Source organism: Danio rerio, chromosome 23 (genome assembly GCF_052040795.2).
Source record: "Danio rerio strain M-AB ecotype USA chromosome 23, GRCz13ab, whole genome shotgun sequence".
NCBI lineage: Eukaryota > Metazoa > Chordata > Actinopteri > Cypriniformes > Danionidae > Danio > Danio rerio.
This window is the reverse complement of record NC_141043.1, coordinates 22272407-22290340: the sequence shown is the minus strand read 5'-3', so window position 1 is coordinate 22290340 and position 17934 is coordinate 22272407. Positions and strand designations below refer to the sequence as shown.

The window sequence follows — 17934 nt, the reverse complement described above, 5'->3', positions numbered from 1 at the left end:
AGTAGTCAACATTTGAAGTAGATCAAAACCTTTCATCGAAAATTACCGGACAACACACATTCTTGTCTTGGGACAAATTTGAAAAAGTTTTCTGATCCACTTCAAATTTTGACTAATGTACACATTTTACTAAACATTTTAAAATCTATTTTAATGTCCTCAAATCGACTGCAAGATCTTCACTGGTTCGACTTTGTCTCAAAAATTAAGTGCTATTTTAACATCCATTTTGAGCAGCTTTTCCTGGTGATTAGGTGAAAAAGCGATCTGATATACTTAGTCTCTTTGAACCCAAACATTTATATTAATTTGAACAGGTAAAAAATAGTGTGGTCATGGTTAATGTTCTGACATAGGTATCTCGGGGAGCCATTGAACCTGCGCTGAGCAGTGGAACTCTCTGTGGACTAAATGATCATCTTGTTTCAAGCTAATTGATTCAGACATGGATTGATATCAATAATCCCTTGCAGTCATGTGATCCAAAATAGTCCTTGTGCTGAATCTCAATCCAGTAGAGCACCTTCACCGGCAGGTTGAGTTTACTTTTACACTTTGGTAAACACAGACACCTTTTAACAACTTTATTTTTCTTCAAAGTGTCTTTTTTTATTGTATTGTATCATCAATTTGAGTAGCTTAGGGGTTTATTGGGATGTCTGGATCAGGAGGAACTCCAGGACACTAAAGCAGCCATATGTGATCATGGACATTTTGTGTTGAGAAGTAGAGCTTGTGTGTTTTTTGTTTTCATCTTTCGTGATGGGTCAGCGGCTCAGCGATGATTCGGACGAAAAAGAGATTGATGTTGCTGAACTACAGGAGTGGTATAAGAAGTTTGTGATTGAATGTCCGAGTGGAACCCTCTTCATGCACGAGTTCAAGAGCTTTTTCGGTGTTACTGAAAACCCGGAAGCAGCGGATTACATAGAAAACATGTTCCGGGCTTTTGATAAAAATGGGGTAAGTTGTCCAATTTCAGATATTTTAAAAAATATAGGGATATATACTTAATTTTGATCCTCTTTAAACATTCTGTTAACTAGAAGTAACTTCTGAAAGAAATAATAGTATGAATGGAGATTCGGGTTAATAGAAACAGTCCATCAAAAATAAAGTGTTACTAAAGAAAATACTTGACATTTGAAGTACATTGAAAAATATGATATAATTAACATAATATAATGTATGAACCTGAGATTTTCTTTTTCTTTGTTACAGGACAATACTATTGATTTTCTGGAATACGTGGCGGCCTTGAATCTAGTGCTGCGAGGGAAGTTGGAGCACAAACTGAAATGGACATTTAAAATGTATGACAAGGATGGAAGCGGTTGCATCGACAAAACAGAGCTCAAGGAGATTGTGGAGGTAATCATCCCTTGTGTCCTTTCTGTTGGTCAACAAGCTCAGACAATAATCAGGCTGATTTACAGATCGGTTGAGATTAGAACTCTTCGTGATTGACTACGCTGTAAAAAAGTCGTTCTGTGGCCTTGTAGATTTCATTACATTTAATATGTACACTTTATTTAATTAAATTCATTTCCTGTTTTTAGGGCATTTTTTGTTTTGAAATTACTTAATGTCTGCAATAAAATCTAACAAATTTTATTATAAGAATTTAGCTATTATTTTTGGATAATTGTAAAAAGAGAAAATATTAATTAAATCCAATGTGATTAAAATGAGCATTTTCAAATTCACAATCAGTTGCTGTAATAACAACCAATAATTAAATCAATAATTCTGGTTAAAATGTGCTAATGTACTGTTTTTAATCTACTGTTTTGTTTTTATGTACTGTTTTCTGATCTCCAGCTGCATTGGTGCTAAGGTTTCATGAGGATTTGATGAGCAGCTTTTATCTAGACAATGAAACCTACTGGTGATATGTTTATAGAGGTTTAATCCATTTGACCTCTATATTTGTATAGCAGAATATTTGTGTGCTGAGATTATTCCACTACTTGTTTTTTAAAGTGTACATATTTATTATTAAGTACTACTGTCAATATGAATTTTATATGAAACTTGTTTAAACTATGAAATAAAAACAAAAGTAACTGAGACTTTTTATTTCCCAAATTTGAGGGTAATAGTCAGAACTCAAGGTTTATACACTGTAAAAAAAAAAAATCTGGTTGTCTTAGATTTTTATACTTATACAAATTAACCTTATGTGTCCTTTGGACTTATAACATGTTAAACTGACTAGAAAACAGCTTATAAAATAAAGTTAGAACATGATTACATCATTTAATAAGTTATTTCATTCATTCATTCATTTTCTTTTCGGCTTCGCCTTAGTCCTTTTATTAATCTAGAGTCGCCAGAGCAAAATGAACCACCAACTTATTCACCATAGGTTTTACGCAGCGAACATAAGTTCATTGAATGACCTAAAATATGTTGTCAGGACTAACTGATCATATATTGTTTTTACAGTGTATGCACCAGTTTTTTCTCAGAATTCTACATTTATGTCTCACAGTTCTGGCTTTTTACACAGAGTTCCATGTTTATGTCTGGTAATTCTAATATTTTTTTCTTAGAAAGCATTTTATATCAAGCAGTTTTGAATTTATTGGTCATGAATTGGAAGTTTACCTCCCAGAATTTCATTTTTTCTCAACGTTCTGATATTTTTCTCTTCTCAAAATTGTTCTTATCTTGCAAGTCAGACATTAATTCAGAACTACTTGTTCACTTGCATTTTCTGACATTTTCCTCAGAATTCTAAGTTTATATCTTGCTGTTATAACTTATTCTCCACATTTTTTTCACAAACAAAATTCCCAAAGTTTACAATTCTGAGAAGAATGAAAAACTGAATCGAAACCAGTTTATAACAGATGTAAACTTGCAATTACCAAAACAATACCTTTTTTAAAATCGCAGAAACAAACGTTCATATATTTGTATGCATTCATGTTTACACAAGCACAATTATCACCTTTTATGTTACTTTTACAGTCAATCTACAGACTAAAAAAAGCCTGCCATGGTGAACTCGATGCAGAATGTAACCTGCTTACCCCAGATCAGGTGGTGGACAGGATATTTGAGCTGGTGGATGAGAACGGAGATGGTAAAATCTACTATGATTTATTATTTTTCAACACAATTACTAAAAAGTTAATCAAACTCTGGTTATTCTCTTTTCAGTCTTTATAATATAGCCTTGTTTATTTTAATGTCATTGGCATTAATAATTAAATGATCCAAGGCAGTCCTGATTGTCTTTGGTGTCCGCAGGAGAGCTTTCTCTGGATGAGTTCATTGACGGGGCTCGGCGTGACAAGTGGGTCATGAAGATGCTGCAAATGGACGTGAACCCCGGGGACTGGATCAATGAACAGAGACGCCGCAGCGCCAACTTCTGAACTCCACATTCACCAAAATAACCCTTAACATAAGCCTGCCCTTTAACCAGTCTCAGTCCTGGGTTGTCAAAGTCAATCTTGAGTCATCAGTATAAACTGTATATACTTCTATCAACTACTTTATACATTATCTCCTAGTCCTTTTCTGACCAACAGAATTTAATCACTTTTACATGTGTATATTCATTTTTTCTTCATTGTTTCTTGTTTTATTGACTTTTTGTTATTAGGACTATTATTATTCAGCATATAAGTGCATCTGACCTTTACTGTATATGGCATATTACTCAATTCATACAAAACAGCCAGTTTCAAATGGGCATATCTTTGTAAATATATGAATATTGTAAAGAGCTAAGTTTTTTGAAGGTCCTAATTGTAAAGGCACAGAATCTGTAAATGTCTCAAAAATAAAACTCACCAATTGTATATTAAATGTTTTGTTTATGTAATTCTTTGTTTTCTAATTTCTCATAAACTCAGGCTAGTAATTAAAACTATTTAGTTAAATTTTTATAGTCATTTGTTTTATAAAAGTAATTGGTATTTAGTAAATAGTACAACAGATTTTTGTGTTCACATCGATTCACATCGGTTTTTTCAATGGCTCAAACTTGACTCAAACCTTTAAGAGATTGTAATATTGGCTTGATTTGTGTTTATTAGTAAAGTCAACATTAGCTATTCTGATTTATAACTGAAATAACTCTTCATTCAATGTTTTTAAAGTATATTTTTGCAGATTTAAAATTATGTTTTCTATATAAGGCCAAGCATGAATAAGTTTAGAAGAGTTTTGCTCTTCCTACAGTTTATTAATTGAAACAGATTAGCATTTTTTAGGTATAGTAGTAATTATTTCAAAAAATCTCCTTAAAATAAATTACAACTTATTTTGCAGACTAAAACTATGTTATGCATACATGACTGTGTTAAACATGTTTTAATAATTAATAAGCTATTTAAGCTATACTTTCCCTGCTGATAACTTTGACCTAGGATATCATTCATTCATTCATTCATTCATTTTCTTTTTGGCTTAGTCCCTTTATTAATCCAGGGTCGCCACAGTGGAATTAACCACCAACTTATCCAGCACATGTTGCAGTGGATGCCCTTTCAGCTGCAACCCATCACTGGGAAACACTCACACACCTTCATTCACACACATACACAAGAGACAATTTTAGCATACCCAATTCACCTGAACCGCATGTCTTTGGACTGTGGGAGAAACTGGAGCACCCCACATGAACGCGGGGAGAACATGCAAACTCCACACAGAAATGCCAACTGACCCAGTTGAGGCTCGAACCAGCGCCTTTTTGCTGTGAGGCCACAGCACTACCTACTGCGCCACCAATTTAAAATGTCTGTTGTTAAAAAAAATTAAATAAATTGTAATCACACACATTATTTAATATTTAGCTTTCTATATTAAAATATACATTATGCGCTCAGACTCACGTCACTCTGCATTTAATAATAGGCCTAACTATTACTTAAACTGTTGGCTTATAAATATATGCATTAATTAATAATTTATACAAATACTATTATTTAATACAGATGTTTATTAGTAGTACACTCAAAAAAATTATGTTTGCTGTTTGTTCAAACTACTTAATTAAAATGGGCTGAAACAACACAATTCTTGAATTTTGGAGGAGACAACTTAATGGTTTTATGTTCAATCTACTTAAATTTGTAAAAACTATTAACAAATCTATTGTGTGGAACCCAGCATTTTTTACAGTCTTTCAAGTTAATTCTTCCAGTAAGCTATTAGCATTGTGCAGTTGCAGACTATCCATTGAATCCTGCTTGTGCCTCATTTAAAAGAATAAACAAACAAGTACGTCACAGATTGTTTTCTGCCATTTCAAATCAATAATCGACGCAAGCTTTATTTGTCGTGAACTTTCATTAGCTTTTAATCAATGCTCTTCCTTGGATCTATAAACAAGGCGCTCCCTCACGCCAGATGGCGCTCAAAGCTCTCAAAACAACCCAATTTAAACCTCCAATTCGAAAGTGAAGCGAATGCGCGTTTTCCTGTGTTTTTCTACGGACACTTTATTTGCAGAAATTGATTTACGTGAATGTTTAAAGGAACGCAAAACCAAACATTCATCGCCATTGTTTGGTAAGTTAAACCTTCAGCTCTAGTCAGCACACAATGCGTCTGTCGGTGGACATGTAACGTTAAATAAACCTGTTTTGTTTCCTCAGAACGTGTTATTACTTAGTTTTTGATTTAAATATGATTATAGTAGACTATAAATTAAAAAAAAAGTTATTTGATACATTTAAAAGTGTTTAAATGAAAGATACGACTAAACCTTGACGGCATATTTAAACAGGTTTGACCGGTTTGTTTTAAATCCTGTTCTTTAGAACCAGCATTGCACAGTTGGCATATTGAGTGTCTATGCGTGTATATTGATGATATTATAAACGTGGCTTACAGTCCCTGATTTTGTCCTGAGCAATAACACTCAATGTGTTCAGTAGATTTTTGTATTCTATATAATAAATGTGTCTGTGCAGAAAATCATACCAACAGTCGAGTCCCTTCTTAAATCTCAGAGGAATCTAATGGACAAGTTCGTATCAAGGAAGGTAAGACAGATCATAAAAAGGCTACCTATTCAAGAGCATTTTAAAGAAATAGTTCTGTTCTGTCTGAAATTTCTGTTGTTATTTACACACGCATTACTTGTTACAAACCTTTCTTTCTTCTGGTAAACACTAAACAATATATTTTGAAAAAAGATGGAAACCTGTAACAAGTATTTGTTTTTCCTATTATGAGAGTATATGTTGACAGATTTCCAGCTTATTTCAAGATATATTATTGTGTATTTTGTGTTCAACAGAAGAAAAAAAACTCCTTAACATCTAGAGCCACTTGAGGGTGAATAATCAGTTAGTAAATTTCATTTTGGGTGAACTATCTCTTTAATTGTGATCCTCAGACAGAATAAATCTATTTTGATATAGGAAAGATTGATTTCAGAAGCATTACCCTGGTTATTGATTAGTTTTGTTGTGAGCAGTTTTGTGTTGTTACTTATTTCTTTGGCAGGCCTCGTTCAGCTCAGGCTGGCAACTGCTCCACAGGAGAGGTGATCTGTTCACCTGTCCACCCACCGATGCCCTGGCGCACTGCATCAGTGAGGACTGCCGGATGGGAGCCGGGATCGCTGTACTCTTCAAGAAGCACTTTAAGGGAGTTGAAGAGCTCAAGGCACAGAGTGAGTGTGGATTGCAGTTACTGAGAAGTGTAAAACTCAAATTACACCAATCTGATTGTTAGTTGTGTTTGTCATCTTCTGTTTTGTGCAGAGAGGCAACCTGGGCAGTGTGCTGTTCTTGAACGATCTGGTCGTTTTGTGTACTACCTGGTAAGATGGTTTGTTGAGTTTTTTCGTCTTTAATTTACAGCCTCTGTGTTTTATTGCATTGATTATAAGTGACAAATGTTCAATCAAAATGAACAAAAATGCCTTACAAATCCACAATTAGATTAAAAATATTAAGGATGTTCTATTTGTTGGACAAAGCATATAAATACAGTAACCAATCAGAGGCATTTAGATTAGTCACCTCTGAAAAGGCCAAAGTTTTATATGCATTCTATTAGACAAAAAATGTTTCATATGCATTTTGTTATTTATCTTTAATTTTGAAGCTCTTTTGATTATAACACATTAGCATAACATACACAACCTGACAGAAGTCTTGTCATTGCTCCCAGTTGTAAAAGCAACAAATAAGAACTTCTAGTTGATCATTTGGAAAAGTGGAAGAAGGTAGATTTTTTACAATGAATTATCTGTTGAACTGCATCTTAATCATCACAAATACTGCGGAAGACCTACTGGATCCCGCATTAACCCAAGATTCTTAGAGAAACAGTCAAGTTTTGTGAAGGGGAATCATGGTTTGGGGTTACATTAAGTAGGGGGGCGTGCGAGACATCTGCAGAGTGGATGGGAACATCAACAGCCTGAGGTATCAAGACATTTGTGCTGCCCATTACATTACAAACCACATGACAAGACTTTTGTCTCAGCAAAGTCAGACATTACTGTCCTAATTTAATGATTAAAACTAAAGGCATGATCATATTTTATTTTGGTAAAATACTGTAAGTGTAATCTAGAGGCCTTTGGCTTTCATATAAGCCACATCTGATAACAAATGATCAACTAGAAGTCAAGTTATTATTTATTGTTCTTAAAACTTGGACATATTTTTGTCAAGTATTGTAATGTAGATAGATAGATAGATAGATAGATAGATAGATAGATAGATAGATAGATAGATAGATAGATAGATAGATAGATAGATAGATAGATAGATAGATAGATAGATAGATAGATAATATGCACATTCTAGACAAAGATGTGTATTATTTGATAAAAAAATGTTTTAATGTATTCCATTGTTTCACATCATTGCGTTATTATTTACTGCAATTTACATTCTCTCTAATTATTGTAATATTAAAAGCAATAATAATAATAATAACTTTTAATAGAAATTATATCATATAATAGAGGTTTTGCTTAGCATGAAAGCCTTTTCCTGTAATGAGCTCTTTTTTTAAATGTATTGTTTATATAGTTTAAATCATTGTTTTATTGATAACAGTTTCTTAGTCACTGTTTAATTTTTCTTTTAATTTTTACATTTTTAAATTAGAAAACCGAGATACAATTAATAAGATGAATTTAAATATATTTGTCTTTTATAAAGGCCAAAATGCCACTGAAAATCATGTTTTAACTAACAGAATTGTTCCAGAACTTACCTTTGTCACTTTTGTTTCTTCCTGCACTAGGTCACAAAGAAGTACTATTACCAAAAGCCCACAAGTGAGAGTCTCCGAAAGAGCCTCATGTCTATGAAGGAACACTGCTTAGCTAATGGCGTCAACCGAGTATCCATGCCTCGGTAATCTGACAAATACAATATGTTCATTTTTCATTTAAATGACAATGTTTGTTTTAAATTAGATCTGTTTTTAGGGCTACTTATTTTAAATTAGATTCTACATTTAGGGCTTTAAACAATGAAAAATAGTTTTGCGTTTGTCAGTTATCAAATAGATTTTGTAAGAAAAATAGATTAACTTTTAAATATATTTTATTGCCCTTCATAGATGGCAAAACAAATGTATGTTGGGGAAAGTACTTTTAGAAAAGCTCTGCTAAAATAACTGTTATCCTTTTTCACCTTCTAGTATTGGCTGTGGTCTGGATAAAATGCATTGGGAAAATGTGTCTTCCATCATCACAGAAGTCTTCCAGGACACTAAAATCTCCATCACAGTGTACACAATCTAGACCCCAGTAGGTCTAAAACTCAGGGTATTTCTTTTCTGTTCTTACAGAATGGTCAGGGGGTTGCTTTTTGTTCCCATGGAATTTCACAACTTAATACTTATTGTATGTAGGGTGTTCGATTATCTTCTGGGGAAATGAAAGCTCTTAAAATGTTTGAAATCATACAGACTGTTCCTGTTATATACTCTTAATATTCTGCAACTGATGTTTTGTCACCACTAGAGGGCGATGTTGCATAGGTATAGTTCAATCTCAGAGATTATTTGATAAGTGACGCTTTCAGTAATCAGTAAGTGTATGAAAAATAGAAGTGCACTAAATGAGCTATAAAAAAATAATTTCATCATTCTTTTGTTATTCTCATTCACAGATGATTATGTAGTGGTCCTCAAACCTGTTTCTGTAGCTTTACCTGAATTTGAAATTAGCTGAATATCTTTTTATAGCAGAAAAAGTAAGAGTGCTATTTGAGTATGTGCTTCAGAACTCAGCATGTGTCTCGTTTTGAAGGCTGCACCCTCTGAAGGTCGCATTAGTCAACTGCATGCGTCAGCCAGGCTCTCTTATTTCAGAGAAGAAAGCACCCATTATAACATTGACTGTTATTCCTCATGAGGCATAATTACTGTCATTTCTGTCTTTGGAAACAAATGTGACCTCCTGAGGGTGTAGCCTTCAAAATGAGACACCGCTAACATCATACATATCATAGCGCTGTCTGCTTCTTGCTTGTGACAGGAAACCGTCTCGAGTTTATTTTATTAACATACAAGGATTTGCATACAAGGATATTTTTTAAAAATCATTTCTAAAATACATTTAAACATGATGCTTGAAGCAATGAAAACTATAGTTTAATTAGATGCACTGTGAATTATATGACAAATAATACATTTAATGTTTTTTTTTTATTATTACATGTTTGGCTAATGTTTTTATGTTAATCAGCAAAATATCAATAGGATAGACCATATACTTTAGATGTAAATACTATATGGGTGTGGTTTAAATTTATTATTTTAAAATTCAATGTCATACAAGACGTGTAGAGCTGACAAATGCTGCTAAAATTGCTGGATGATTGTAATAATTTGCTCTGAAGTACCGAGGCGGTGCCCGGGCTGTATTAATCTTAATCAGAGGCCAGCTGTTTATACTGTTAAGAATGCAGGGGTTCCACACAATCGATTTGTGTTGAGACAACATGAAGGACTTAAATTAACATGGTAGTTTTTACAAATTTAAGTAGATTAAACCTAAAAGAATTAAGTAAAAAATCCAGAATTGTGTTGATTTAGCTCATTTTAACTAAGTAGTTTGAACAAACAGCAATTTTTGAGTCTACCCTACTTTAAAATATCCTGCAATCTCTCATCATAATACTCAAAGTTATCTTGACAGTCTTCCCAGGGTGTAAAATTATCTTCTTCGTTCTCAACGAAAGTAGACCAGACATACACGAAATCCACAGGCCTCATCATGCGTAGTTTACACCCTGCCCTAACTAGCGCCTGAAGTCCGGCCTGTATCTCCGGTTCCTCCCATTCAAAGAGACGGGAGCAGTGGATATTAAGGCGCAGCGCCTTGCGTGCTTTCAAGATCTCCACAAGCTTAGCAGCGCAGGCCACACAAGGGCTGGACGATGTGTACCAAGTCACTGTATAGCGGAGGGACTTGTCATAATAGGCCAGCACCTGTTGAAAGAAGGCCTCTTCGGCATGTGAGCCTGAATGCTCATCCTCCAGGTAACCACGAACGCCATCCGTCTCTGCTGCTCCACCTTGTATGTCGACCTGGTAGCACAGGAAGGTCTTGTTGCGCCCGGACGAGTACTCCACATTTTTAAATTGGAACTTGAAGAAGGTTGGGTTTATTCGGTCTCTGTGGGGAAAAAAGGAATATTACATATAAAAACAACATATAAAAACAAGATAATCACATTGTGTTTTTGGTGCATTTGGACTGCCATTGGTTGCATTCATATTCAGTCAAATGTTTGGTATACAGCTGGATTTGCATAAATTCATACACTTATTCCAATAAAATGTATAACCAAAGTATTTACACTGGATTGTGTTTTGATTGTGTTCACAGTTAAAGAGTTTGTTTTAATCATTGGTAGTTGGGATAGTTAGAAAATAAACATTATCAACGTTTGTCCACATTCAAGTGGTTTTAAAGAAGCTATTCTGAAGAAGGTATTTAATTTTGGGTTATCTATCCCTTCAAATTAAAATTTGCTGCAAAATAGTGGAGGCTGATTTAAAGGACCATCACATGAGATTCTGAAGAAAAGCCAGCTAGGCTTTTCTGATGTCACCCATCCATTGTTTACTGATCTTCCTTCCAGCTGGAAATTTAATTGTAAATCACACAAGTCACAAAAATCATGTTTGATAAATCACGTGTTTTTTCCCCCAACATTCTTCACTATATATCCCTTCGTGTTCAAAAGAAATTTGAACAGTTATGACCACAATAAATAGGCTAACATTGTTAATATATGTAAAATGTCTAGTCATATTTTGTGTATATATAATGATAAATTAACAATAAATAATGTTTTAATGCATTCACTATTTTGCTTAACAAACCCTAATTTGAAACACATTTTTGCTGAATACTTGGCTGTCGGTGGGTCCAGTGCTCAAGATCTCTTAACTGAAATCTACACTCGCATAACCCAATAAAACCAGGACAAACATTGAAAGGTAAATGATGGCGATGCTGGATCTCGTGTGTTGATCCACAATCGCCGCACAGGGGTGCCTCTGTAATGGAAACGTTTTGTCCAGTTAGGGCAGTGCGCGGATATTATGTCAGACATCGCCATATGACTGGTCAACAGTCACATTTGTATTCGCCCAAATCCAAATATTTCAATATTGCTGCGGAAAAACCGTCCCGCGCAGGACTTGGTCTCTGCCTGTCCCAGTCTGCACTGCTAACATCTGCCTGGATTTCATTTTACCTATTTCCATAAAAAGTGTAGGCATCAATCATTCTGTACTTGGGTGAACTGTTATGTACAAATAAATGGCCGTTTATAAGTTAACAGTCTTGCGTCTGAGTATGCCATAAAAAGCGAGGACCATTTAAAAATTGCAGTTTAAAATAAATGAAAAAATATATTTGTGAATGAACTTGATCTATAGGGCCAATAAAATCTTTTTGTTGACATTTTGGCTACTTTCAGTTATTTGTGGAATGTAGGCATACTAATGGGCTGACTGTAAATTAAGTTATATGACTTTAACTCCTTTTATTGACTTTGATTATTGTGAAATTTGCTTAAAGACAGGCCTCCATGTTTTTGCAGTTTTTATAAATATACAAATAGGCCACAGTTTTAAATAGAACGACGTGAGTTTCAGCAGGTTTATACGCGAATTCTTTGTTGGGTGTTCAGGCGTTTGTTGGTTAGTGGTGTTTGTGCGGTTTGCGATTTTACTATTGATTGCGGCTATTGATTCTCTGTTTTTGACTCTTTTCTGGATTTGACTCACGGCTTTGGACACCCCTCGGATTTGTTTGCCAACTCGGCAAAACCCCATAATGGGAGTTTTATCAGTGTGTATGTATGCGATTTATACATAGATTAGGCCTACCAATTTATAAATGCTACTGTTGACATTAGTGACCTTGTATTAATATATAATAAACTTATCAACTTGTTTTCAATATTAAGTAGAATTAATAGAATTAATAGTAAAGAATTAATAGAATTAATAGTAAAAAATAATACAATTTATGTTTCCCCATACACTCAGTTACTAATAACACACTTATTAGGCAGCTGTGTGTCTGCTCACTTGATCATTTATTACTCTTAACTCTCTTTCTGCAGGAGGAAACACTGAGTAAAGTGTTGGGTGTGCCTTTGTCCTATCTTAGGAACAACAGTCAGATGAGGCAGGGCTTCCTTTATTCCTCACACATTTATTGGGCTTCCTGGAGAAGCATGGTGAGCGCTGAGTGTTTTCAAGTGTGTCACTTATGCTGAGATTGTATTTGTAAAACATGTGTTTGTGTTTAGGCCTCGATACAAGCGGCCTGTTTAGGGTTGATGGGATACTGTTGTGCCAGTATGAGCTGAGGAGATGTTTTGATCAAGGGTGGCTTTCCAGAGCTGAAGATTGAGGGTGTTCATTCCTCAGCCTCCGTCTTAAAACATTTCCTCTGAGTGCCTCCCGGTGGTTTCATTTCAGGGCCACTCATGATTGAGCTGCTGGAGGTGTTCAGGAGTAAGTGAAGTTCAGATGCTGTTGAGAACATTTTGTGGACTAGTTTCATTTCAAAATGGATTTATCAAATTCTTGAAATATTTTATCTTACAGTCTTTAAACTGAGCAAACCTCACCAGGCGGTGAAAAAAATCCTGGACAGCCTTCCAGAGGACCATTTTAACATCCTCTGCTATTTAGCATTCTTCCTTTCCCGTGTGGTTGCTAATAGTGGAGTCAACTGCATGACCACCACCAACCTGTCTATAGTCTTTGGACCAATCATCTTTCAGTAAGTGTTTGTATATCTGTATGTCTGCTGATGTTTTCTGTACTTCAAAGCACATTAAACATATCTTCAGGCTGAAGTGTTTTAAATGCACCAATTTGTGGGATCTGAGAAGATAGAAAACAGTCTGGAGCTGTCTGACGTAAATGAAAGATGGATGTATGAAAAATGCATTAATGTCACTTGTTTTGTTATCTGTGTTTGAAGTGTTCCTTAAGGCCCCACAATGCTTGAGGAGCAGGAGATGTGCATCAGCTTCACAGAGTACATGCTAGACAATCTCAAACATCTACTTCCCAATATGTACTCTCATGCATCTGACAGCAACACAACAGTGAGTTTATACTTATATTTCAGAGGATAACCGCTCTGCTATGGGTTGTAGGAATTCAGTGAGAATGTTTTTTGAAAATGATGATAGATTATTATGTTGGTTTGGTTTATGTGTGAGAGACTTGTGTTTGATGTGTTTGAGGAGGCTGTCAGTGTGTTTAATGATGGAGAAGACTTCACTACTGAAGAGTGTGTCCAGCAGCAGCTTATCACAGAGGCAAGGTACAAAACACAAATACACACAGCAGATGCTGGTCAGATTACAAATTTACACACACATTTATAATAATTAAAGTAATGTGGAGTGCTAGGCTTGCATATTTATGCTTATGATTTGTCTGGCTTTTTTTAAAGATCAAAGCCTCCAAAAGTTGGACGACTTTGGCATCTGAGAAAAAGATTCTCACATTTTTGGGGAAAGCTCGGCTCATGCACTGGCAGGTCCAAATTGCAAGAGAGTAAAGAACTTTCTGGGGCAGGTGATGGCCAACACAGGTCACTGCAGCCACCGAGAGTCACCAGGAAAAACTGAGGGTTGGTGAGGGTCACCAGAGATATTAGGGTTGTTGAGGGTCACCAAAGATACAGAGGGTTGGTGAGGGTCACCAGAGATACAAAGGGTTGGTGAGGGCCATCAAAGAGGGTCACCAGAGATACAGAGGGTTGGTAAGGGTTACCAGAGATATTGAGGGTCTGTGAGTGTCACCAAAGATACTGAGGGTTGGTGAGAGTCACCAAAGATATTGAGGGATGGTGAGGGTGACAAAAACTGGGTTGGTGAGGGTCACCAAAGACAACATAATAAAGCTTTAAAATAAAGCTTTGAATTTGTCAAAAAGTGTCTCTCTTCTTTTCTATGACTGCATAGTGCTTAGTTTGCAGTTATGAAGGCAAGTTGTTAAATAAGTTAATAGAGTTTATATTAAGTCATCTTAATCATGTCACTCTAAACGTTAATGGCAACTATTACCTCTAATACAATGAGTAACATGAGCGACACTGTCAGTTATTCACAGACTCATTGTGCAAATTGTGAACTACAAATAAGCACTGTTTGCTAGATGACAGAACAAATTAAATCTGAACAAATCACAAATTTGTGCATTTTTTTAAGACTACCATAAAGTCTTTCTACAAAATGAATGGCTAAAGAGAAAAAATGTCAATTATACACTTAACTACTGAGAATCACAAACTATAAAAATAAACACATCCAGAAGTATTTATAATTTGTATAACATAATTAATAATTATGTTGTTGCTATGCGATTCATGATCTCAAAATATCATCTGACTTGATGGAAACAATGTCTGAAGATTCAAAAAGATTGAATTTTATTATACACTCCTTCTTTGTTTGAAATCCATCAATAACTTCTACAAGATAAAAATCTGCAGACTGCTTTTGGCTTTTAGCAACATTATTCAACTTACCCAGACTGCAAATCTGTGCAAAGGCAGTGTGGTGGATTCTAGCTTAAAAAAATGGATTCACACTTTTTTCTTTTTTTTTTTTTTTGAGTGGACACAAATAGACTTACTATGACTCAGAGTAGAGTCAATGGGCTTGTATGAAGCACTTTTGTTTGTAACAAGATTTTATAAAATCTCAGGTGGAGTATTACTTTGTTTGGTAGAAAAACTTTTTGTCTGATGATAAGACCAAAGCCGAACTTTTGTCCTTCAGTTACAATAGATAGTTAAAAGTCTGTGGAGATCTGAACACCACACCCATGTGCTAGCTGAACATTGAATTTCAAACATTATTCTAGTCTTGAAAGCTTTAATTCTTCAGAGTTCTGATTTTCCCACTAGAAACTGAATGATGGTTGTGGATTCAATAGTTCAAACACGTGAGGTCTGGGTTTGTGCAGGTCTGGATGGGACTCAAGGTATATGGTGTGAAGATGTAACTTTACAGCTATAAAACATTTTTTTATGTTTTCATTGATGTTCTCAAATGGTGGTAACTCTATCAGCTCCAACTCTAACTCCTACTTTTTTGATAGGAAAAAATGTCTCTTTTATTATTTGCTGCTTTGTGCCTTATTTAGTTTGGTTAAATCACATAAGAGTTTGTTTTCCCTCTTGGTGCGGTTCGCGTGGGCAGGTGTGAATGTAGTAATCGCACTCGAGTGCAAACTAAAAGCAGACCAAAAAAACGTACCAAGACCTCCTTGAAGAGGTGGTCTCGATATGCTTTCAAACGAACCCTGGAGCAGTTCGTTTGTGGTGAGAACATGATCCGAACAAGAACAGACCCAACTGCAAAAAGTACTGCACCTTTTTGGACTAATCTAGCTGTCGTAGTCCGATGTTCTGTGCATTATGGGGTGTGAAGGAAAAATATTTATTGACAGAGCTTTACTAACCAATTTTAAACAGAGAGAGAGAGGGAAAAACATTACCTGATGGATCTTTGGTAATATTTCTGGAAGATGACCATGTAGCAGTTTAGCAAAATTAATTTTAATTGATTTAATTATTAAATAATCACTTTAATTAATTAAGTGACTTGCGATGCGCTTTCATTTGCAATGCATTTAAACATTGTTTTACAGCCGCAGCTGTGATTCATTCTCAAAAAGTATAGGTTGTCTAAAGTGATGTATACAAACCATATAGTATACCATGACCAGGGATCCAATCAGTCGTCCCTTCATAGTAAAAAGCTGTATTTTGTGTCTGCTGGTTTGTTTACTTGTGGGAGGTCCATTGACATTTTCCCACACATTAATTCTGACCAAGCGAAAAGCAGTTAAGGAAATACGTTTAATAACATCTGGCCAATGAGTGATATGGATTTTGTCACATGATTGCATTTAGTTTTTTTCAACTGGTTCGTACCAAAGCAATCAGTGTGGTGTGAAAAGGACGCAAAAACAGCAGTAAATGCTACAATTAATCATTTGTTGCTCTTGGTCTGGACCAAATGAACCGAACCACAGATGTGAAAACCCCCTAAAACGGATTCTGCTATGGCATCACAGTGAAAACTCAGGAAAACTTTCATTTCAGTTGTGTAGTTTGCATAAAATCTACTGAAAATCTCATCACTCTGTACCATGATGTCAGTTAACAGTTTTCAGTATTTTGTATTTACAGGTTTACTAGATATTTTTTAATTGAATTATGTGGCCTTCATCTTTTTGTCAGCATAAAAGTGAAAACCAACTGTTTTAGTCAGAATTTAGTCAGAATTTAATGCTAATAAATGAAAACTCAGAATTTTGGTTCAACTTAATTTAGAAAAAAGACAAGTCCAATATGAACTCTCAATTCTAAGAAGATACTTAGAATTGTAAAATTCACAATTCTAGAAAGCCAATAAACTTGATGTTTTCTGATATCAATTTAAAAGAAATGTGAGATTTTACACAATTAAAAAAAATCTAAATTCAGTCAACAAAAAGTCACATTTATGTAATTTTTTAGATGACTGTATGCAACTTCTATAGAGTTCAGTGCACTATTCAAACTATGTACAAAAATAGGCCTATTCTATGCATATTTTTCTCTTCTATGCCTATCTTGTATTCTAATGATATCTCTTTGGTGTAGCATGTAGAACTTCAATGGTCCAAGTACTGAGCTGTGTGGTACTCCATATTGAATGATTGATAATATCAAACTTGAAAGAAAATAAATTTTTAAATAAAAAAAAATCTCCTTAAATCACCAAAAAGCAAATATTTTATAGAAATATTAATTAAAATATTGTTATAGCAGTAACAGTGTATTACTATTAAGTGACAGATGTTTGACGTACCCTACAATGATCTCAAATGGCGGCAGCTCCATCGGCTCTAGCTCAAACTCCTCATTTTTGACTGGGCCTTTGGCTTCTTCTGGTATCTCCCCATTCCCTTGAGGCATCTCTTCATTTTTTGGTTGATTTTCTGGGGTCTTCTCTGGTTTCTTTGTCGTCTTTTCATCTTTATTTTTGCTCTTTTCTTTCTCCTTTTCAGGTTTACTCTCTACTTTCTCCACTTTCTTCTCTTTCTTTTTTATAAAACCACCTTTACTAGGAGTCTTGCTGTCCTTTTTGTCTGCCATGATTTAGCCGTGCTGTAAAATGAGTCTCCTAGAAGGGAATGACTGAGGGCTGTTGTTGATTTAGTATGTGAGTCAGAGAGATGACAGGCTGAATATGTTCCTAAGTCTGAGAGTTAAAGAAGAAGATAAAGATAACTCACTGTCACAAACAGGAGCTGGTCAGAGAACACATGAGGGAGGGAGACTGAAGGGCAGCTGCTCTCTTGTTTCCATGCTAAAAAAAAGTATAATGAGGAGGGGGGATGTTTTTACTTTATTGTTTTAATGCGGCCCCCACACTTTGTTCAATGAGT

At 35.0% G+C, this 17934-nt stretch overlaps 3 protein-coding genes and 1 pseudogene across 7 annotated transcripts; 3 read left to right on the top strand and 1 right to left on the bottom strand.

Moving 5' to 3' along the window:
• Positions 1-530: 530 nt before the first annotated feature.
• On the top strand, positions 531-3808 carry guca1b (guanylate cyclase activator 1B). Its single transcript, NM_131871.1, is given in 4 exon segments — positions 531-963; positions 1222-1371; positions 2977-3091; positions 3259-3808. Coding segments are annotated over 4 exon segments (594 nt in total). The 5' UTR covers positions 531-762; the 3' UTR covers positions 3387-3808.
• Positions 3809-5427: 1619 nt separating this feature from the next.
• On the top strand, positions 5428-10800 carry oard1 (O-acyl-ADP-ribose deacylase 1). 4 transcript variants are annotated; one of them, XR_015522831.1, is made up of 7 exons: positions 5428-5532; positions 5937-6008; positions 6475-6643; positions 6735-6793; positions 8236-8348; positions 8638-9142; positions 9406-10800. XR_015522831.1 is itself a non-coding variant. In NM_001020755.1 (6 exon segments), coding segments are annotated over 5 exon segments (468 nt in total). In that variant the 5' UTR covers positions 5478-5532; positions 5937-5984; the 3' UTR covers positions 8741-10733.
• apobec2b (apolipoprotein B mRNA editing enzyme catalytic subunit 2b) lies at positions 10087-17641 on the bottom strand. Its single transcript, NM_001168463.1, is given in 2 exon segments — positions 10087-10621; positions 17355-17641. Coding segments are annotated over 2 exon segments (822 nt in total).
• LOC147831281 (protein FAM13A-like) lies at positions 12501-13721 on the top strand (annotated as a pseudogene). Its single transcript, XR_015524220.1, has 4 exons — positions 12501-12704; positions 12777-12984; positions 13078-13255; positions 13460-13721. The product of XR_015524220.1 is annotated as a protein FAM13A-like (transcript).
• Positions 17642-17934: the final 293 nt, after the last annotated feature.